Source organism: Arachis ipaensis, chromosome B1 (assembly GCF_059453495.1).
Source record: "Arachis ipaensis isolate K30076 ecotype BB chromosome B1, ASM5945349v1, whole genome shotgun sequence".
Classification (NCBI taxonomy): Eukaryota; Viridiplantae; Streptophyta; class Magnoliopsida; order Fabales; family Fabaceae; genus Arachis; species Arachis ipaensis.
Window position 1 is genome coordinate 129,645,329 of NC_142436.1, and position 6,848 is coordinate 129,652,176.

Genomic DNA, 6,848 nt, shown 5'->3' on the forward strand with positions numbered 1-6,848 from the left:
AATTAATTTTTAAATTTATTATTTAAAACTCTAAAACTCATTAAAATTAAACTCTAAAATTTACCACAAACAATTATTTAAAAACTAATTTAGGACATTATTCAATTAAACCATTACGAAAAGAGCAAATGATTAATGAGGAACATGGAAGGACCTACATGAAATTTTAAAGAAGCAAGGGTGAAATGGGGTATTTCAAGTTTGGAGCATTTCATAAATATTTGTTGGCATTGAAAGTCCAGGAGTTAACGGGACCAGCACAGGGCGCACACCATCTCTCTCTCTCTCTGTGTCTGTCTCATATTCTGTTTTCTCTCTCTGAAATCTTCATTGAGAGAATGGCCCAGCACTGCAGATCCAAATCCCCATTTTATCTGCTTTTCATGTTTCCTCTCCAAACCTCTCAAAAAAATCTCTCTTTTATTTTTGGCTCGCTCTGCTTTCTTCTTATTATGTTTCTTCCACTCTAATGTCTTCTTCTTCTTTTCTCTGCTTTATTCTGTAACATAGCAAGTGTCCACGCACAATGAACTGCATCCTTCACTTTTCTCCTCCTTCTTCTTCTTCTTCAGGTGAGTCTTAAGTCTCTTTTCAGTTTTCACTTTATCTCATGCGCGAACGACATTTTTCCTGTTGTTTTTTGTTTTTTTATCCTTCCATTATTGTAATTATTATTTAATTTTAGCTTCTAATTTCTAATATAGTCTCACTGGTTTTCTTCAGTCCCATAGTTATATCGGGTTTTGTTGTTTTTATGGTTGAGTTTGGTTATTTTCTAATTGATTCTCTATCATTTTGGAACGTGTAATATGATATAATCTGGTTTTTATTTAATTTTATATTTTATATTTTTTTTTCTTTTGAGCTCAGTTACGTTTCCGGTACGTCAAATGATTTTGGTTGATCTTGTTTCAGTTCCTGGCAAAAGATTTCCAAGTCCTATTACCCTTTTCTTTTTTTGCTTTTGGTCTTTACCTTCCACTGGCTTGATTGTTGAAATGGATTTTGATTTGATGCTATTGTCCTTTGAGAATCTGATTCTTATTTGCGTTTGGAGGTTTGTCTCGTGGAAACTTTTATCTTTATGGTGGTTTCATAGCATTTGTTCCAGCTCTATCCATAGCCAATTCTCTGTTCTTCCCTTCCATTTTCTCTTCATAGATGAAACTAGTTGAATTCTACTTGAATGCTGCTGGTTTTTCCTATGATTATTCTTCGTGCTTCTGTTTTGAGGCTGTAATTTGTGCTTTCATTACCAGTTATGAACATGGTGTATAATTGAGGAATAATTTTGAAGTTAATGTTTCCATTTTGTTTATTCATTTATTTATTTTTGCAGATACTAGAAACTATTGTGTGTACAGAAAAATTCTGGTGATTCTGTGGCAAATGGCAACATCTTATTTTGTGATCTCATGTTTTAAAAGCTTATTATGCTGATAGAGAGTTAGATTCAATGCTTGTGTTTACTAGTTTTAAAAGCTTATCATGCTTATGAGGAGCCATTTGGTATTCTACTCTGTTACCTATAACTAAGAAACACCACCATTTGATGGCAATAGGTTCACATTTCTAGCCGTCGTCATAATCAGGATGCCTTATGTTGATATTATTGTGTTCCTATGACTTACTAACATATGGTTGAAGTTGGCTTGTTGTAAATCTTCATCTATTTTGATTCATTCACCATACAGATTGACTTGCATTCAGTTTCTCCAGCATGCTTTTCCTTTGAGGGTGCTTGATTGCTATGTTATATGGATTTGTCATGATCTAAAATTATGCTGTGTTTCAATGTTTTTGGTTAAACTACACAATTGAATCTAAAATTTTGGGTATACTAATTAGTTATATAGGAAAGGAACTTAAGTTATTAGCCAACAATCTTGTTTAACTCTTCTTTTTCATATGCATAAAATACCTTCCTTTGGTGCAGGTTTTCCTTCCTTTGGAACCGAGGGTGACACGCTGCTACATCTTGTTTAATTGAAACTGTGTTCTTGTTTATGGCATTATTGGAAATGGGCGCAAACGTGCAATGTGATGGCTACTTTCCAGGATATTATTCAGCAAGAGATCTCCTATTTGAATCTGAACGCAGCCCATGGACCTCATCTAATGTTAACAGTGAGCTTAAGAATGAGTTGCATTACGTTGGTTCCTTGCCGGTATCATCGCCTTGTAACCTTCTAGGCTACAACAAGGAAATTCTAAAACAGACAATACTCAAGCATGAAGCCATATTCAGGGACCAAGTATGTTAACTTAATTATTTATTTTGTTAGATTCGATTCTCTCTGTGTGTCTTCTGTCTAGTTCTTTCCTTATTGGTTAATCGAATTCTGAATTTTATTGGTTTTCAGATTCATGAGCTCCACCGCATTTATAACAAACAGAAGGAGTTAATGGAAGATATTAAAAGAAATGAATCATATAAACAGCACTTGAGGTTGGAGGCATCATCATGGTCAGCTTCTTCTTTGCCATCCAAAAATGCCCAAAAGATATCTTACCCGCCAAACTTGCCATGGTCTACGGCTCAATCATTGCCACCGGGGGCTTCTCCACAAGAGAACAGCAAGAAAATATGTCCCACTCCTGTTCCGGTAGTGACCGAAGAATCTTTCAAAGATTCTAAACCATCAGAATCCAAGTACAGAAAAGTTGGCAAAAAAGTATTGGATCTTCAGCTTCCGGCTAACGAATACATTGATAGTGAAGAAGGTGAATGTTTGGAAGACGGAAGTGTCACTGATGTGCTGCAAGTCTCAGCTTATTCTTTAAATGGATCTTCCAAAGTTGTGTGTGGCAATGGTGAGAAACCATATGGAATCAATTCTAATGGTTTTGCTGGCTTAAATTTACAATTTAAGCTTGAAGAAGCAACTTCAAAGTCTTATGATTCAGCAGCCCCTACACATAATAGGAACAATGCCTTTTATGATCTGTCAAAGACAACAAAATTGAGCTATCAGAATTTTCCGAATGATGTCATTTGGAATTTGAACAAGCGAAAGGATCCTGAAAATTTCTCAGGAAATCCTCCGTTGGAACAGAGGAAGATACAGGAGCAGATGTGTAGTGGTAATATTATACCCTTTTTCAATTCAGATTTGTTAGCTGCTATTATAATCTGTTCATAAATATGTACAATTATAACTTTTATCATGTAAATTCTTCAATTTTCAGGGCAAAGTGGTGGTGCATTGGATTCTTTTTCCAAAGTTATTTGTACAGGAAAGCAATCTGATTCAATTGAACCATTAAGAAAGAATATGGAACAATTTAATGACCCTCCATATTTTCATCCATTAAATCATGTTAGCGAACCTTGGCCAGTGAGGAAGTTTTCTAGCAATGGTTCACAAGTTCAAGGTTTCATGAGTAATGGCTCACTTGGATCCAGCGCTGTATCTCGCACATGCTCTCAATATGATAAGTTAAGTTCTGGGATTTCACCAGCTGAGTTATGGAAAACACCTGCTTACTGTGGCCAAAGCTCGATAGCAGTCCCGGCACTTCCTTTTTTAAGCTCTTCAGTATCATTGGGTCAAAGTTCTAAATCATTGATGGGAATTTCAGGGTTCACTCAAGATGAGAGTTATCAGTGTAAAAGTGGTAAACCCAGCCATGATTTAGATGGCCGACACTTTCTTCTGGGCAGCAGGTCCAAGCCGTTGGATCTTCCATCAATTAGTTCTAATGATCCCAATAGCAGTGCCAAGCACGATTCATTGGATAGCGATGAGCTTCGGATGAATATCATGGGTTCTAAAGATGTGGGAACTCTCAAGAATCTAAACCTGAATATTGCACCTGCTGGTTATTTTGATATAACAGCACTTCAAAGCATTCAGATTCCTAGAAAAGAAAATAACCTTCAGGATTCAAGTAGGGGGATGCCATGGCTTAAGGACAAGGTTGTATTCAAAGGAAAACAGAGTGAAGGGAGTAAAATTGCTACCCAGATTGATTCTGTTTTCACAAATTCTTGTAATGTGGAGTTAAAGAAGACTGAGGAGAGTGACCTTAGTGCGGATAAGATTCTTGCGCTTCACTGTAATGAGGGGCCTCAAATGTCGTCTGATCGGCAACCTTTGCATGTCCCGAACCAATTGAAAAGCCAAGGTGCTGATGGAATCGAGGGAAAATGCGTATCCGATGGAAAGTTATGTTGCATTGAATCACTTCCCCCTGCCGAGTATACAGGGAAGAATGAGCAGAAGAAACAAGAATCTCTGGCTGGTATTATTGACCTAAATTCATGCATGATTGAGGAAGAGAATATGCTGATGGAGGTTGATCTCCAGGCACCTATCAGTCCAGAAAACAAGGAATGCTCACCGCCTAGAGGAGAATCCGATGAAAACCAGCTTGAGATGCCATTTCAATTGGCAGGACAAGAGGATCCGGAAGCGCAAGAGGAGCAAGCTAGAGTTGCTGCCGAGGCTTTGGTTACCATATCAGGATTTGTGGACAACAATGGTCTCAAAAAGACAACTTGTTTATTGTCCGAATCTTCTGCAAGAAGTCCTCTTCACTGGTTTGCTGGCATTGCTTCCACAGCAGCAGATCATCCAGAGAATAATGCAGGTTCGAGCAGTGCAGCGAACAATCTCGATGACTTTTCTCCTATCAACATGGATTACTTTGAGTTCATGACCTTAAATTTGACCGAGACAACAGTCCTAGATTGCTGCTATAGTAACACTATTGGCCAGATGGAGCAAGTAGGCGGATCAACTTTGCCAACTCAGCCGAGGAAGGGCCGGCCAAATAGGGGAAGGTGGCGGAAGGACTTCCAAAGCGAAATCCTCCCTAGCCTTGCTTCTTTGACAAGGTACGAGGTGACCGAGGATCTTCAGATCATAGGAGGTCTTGTAGCTGCTGGTACCCACTCGGAAACAGGTTCTCTAAGAAGTGCAGGTAAAAATGTGTCAGCCAGGGGGCGCCGTCGATCCGGTACTTCGATTTCTAACAACACAGAGTTGCATTTGAACAAGCTAACTAGTACCACTGGATTTGGAACTGAGACAGGGTGCCTAATAAGCTGGGGAAAGATTTGTAGAAAGAGAAGGGGGAAGAGACTTCCCACTACTAAACCCCATCATATTTTGAACCAAGTATATAACTAATTCTAAGATTAATTCCATGGACTTTGGACGAAGTTGCTTTTTTCTTTTTTATTTTTGGTTTTTTTTTTTTTTTGTGAACTATAGGGTGGTCATGTAAATGTCTTAATATATATACAATAATATGAATATCAATATGTTAAGTGTAGGATAGAAAGAAATAGTGACCTCTGAAATGTGTATCATTTTGTTGTTTGTTTATTGCAATGGAATCTATTCTCTCATCTCATCTTAAGAGATGGAATAGCTTGTCTCCAAATTTGTTTGTTATAAATTTTGCCCCTCTTGATTAGCCTGGACAATAGATGATAAAGAATGAAAGCAAAGCCATCTTTGGTGGATACTTACTAGATAGAGTTTCTTTTCTTGGTGTCACATAGGGTGTGTTTGATATAAATGGAAATTTTAATGTTAAACTTTTTAGGTGAACAAATTCAAGAGATGAATGCACATGAAGAAACAGAGTAATACGGGGTGGAAAAAGTATTTTAACTTATAAGGACTACAATATGAGAATGTTTCTTTTATAGGAAAGAAAGAAAAAGAATATACTTTTTGCAGTTTTGACCTAATTAAATAAATGTTAGATTAATGGCACAAAAAATCTTGTTAGAAATGACACTGAAATTTTTTATAAATGACACAAAATTTTAAAGAATTACAGATTCAAAATTTTAACTCACTCAACTAACAAAATATATTCAAATGAGTTTTGAAACCAAAAAAAATATAGCAATTAATTACAAATAACATAGCAATGGCTAAACATATTATATATGAGTTCAATACCACTCAATTAGTTTAATGATAAAAAAATTGGTTAAAAAATTGTGTATTAAGATTAAGAAATTTCGATATCAAAATTAAAAAATTTAATGTGTCACAGTTAAAAAATTTCAATGCTATTTTTCTAATAAACTCTACAGAATTCAAAACTTTCCTTTCTCTTCATGTTATTCTTGATCATCATCATCATCATCTTTTTCTAAAAATTTCGGTGCTATTGTTTCTCATTTCCATAATTCTTCTTGTTTCACCCTCTTAACAAGAATTAGTATCACGGTTAAAAAGGTTCGATGTTGTTACTAATAAATTCTGCACAATTCAAAACTTTCATTCCTCATCTTCCTCCTCCTTTTCATCATTATTATTATTATTATTATTATTATTATTATTTTGTTTCACATTTTTATAATTTTTTTATTTCACCATCTTAACAAGAACCTGTGTCACGACTAAAAAAATTCGGTGTCAAAATTAAGAAACTTCTTATGTCATGATTAAAAAATTTTGGGGCTATTTTTTTGGATAAATTCTACACAATTCAAAACTTTCCATCCTCCTCTTCTTCATCATCATCTTCTTTTTCTTCTTTATCTTCTCCTTCTTATTTTTGCTACTTATAATTCTTCTTATTTCACCGTCTTAACAAAAATACAAAAAAAAAAGTCAATCAAAAAAAGAAGAAAAAAATATTGTAACAACTAAAAAAAAGGAGAAAGAGGCGGAGGAGAAAAACACAGCAATAGCAGCACCAATAAAAAAATGACAATAAGAAAAAAATACGTGAAGAAAAAATATGATTTACGCACAAGTTGTGTGAGTGATTTTTGTTGGATTTAGATCAACTTGATTTATAAAAACGTTTAAATGTGTAATAAGACTATATTTTTTATTAATATTAACTAATATTTTAGATTAATATATTATTTTTAT

General features: G+C 35.2%; 1 protein-coding gene across 1 annotated transcript; it reads left to right on the forward strand.

The window, feature by feature from the left end:
- Window positions 1-229: 229 nt before the first annotated feature.
- On the forward strand, window positions 230-5,391 carry LOC107634217 (uncharacterized). The gene is made up of 4 exons (XM_016337786.3): window positions 230-572; window positions 1,937-2,255; window positions 2,364-3,084; window positions 3,190-5,391. Exons 2-4 carry the CDS (start codon window positions 2,007-2,009, stop codon window positions 5,133-5,135), a joined length of 2,916 nt encoding a protein of 971 aa, XP_016193272.1. The 5' UTR covers window positions 230-572; window positions 1,937-2,006; the 3' UTR covers window positions 5,136-5,391.
- Window positions 5,392-6,848: the final 1,457 nt, after the last annotated feature.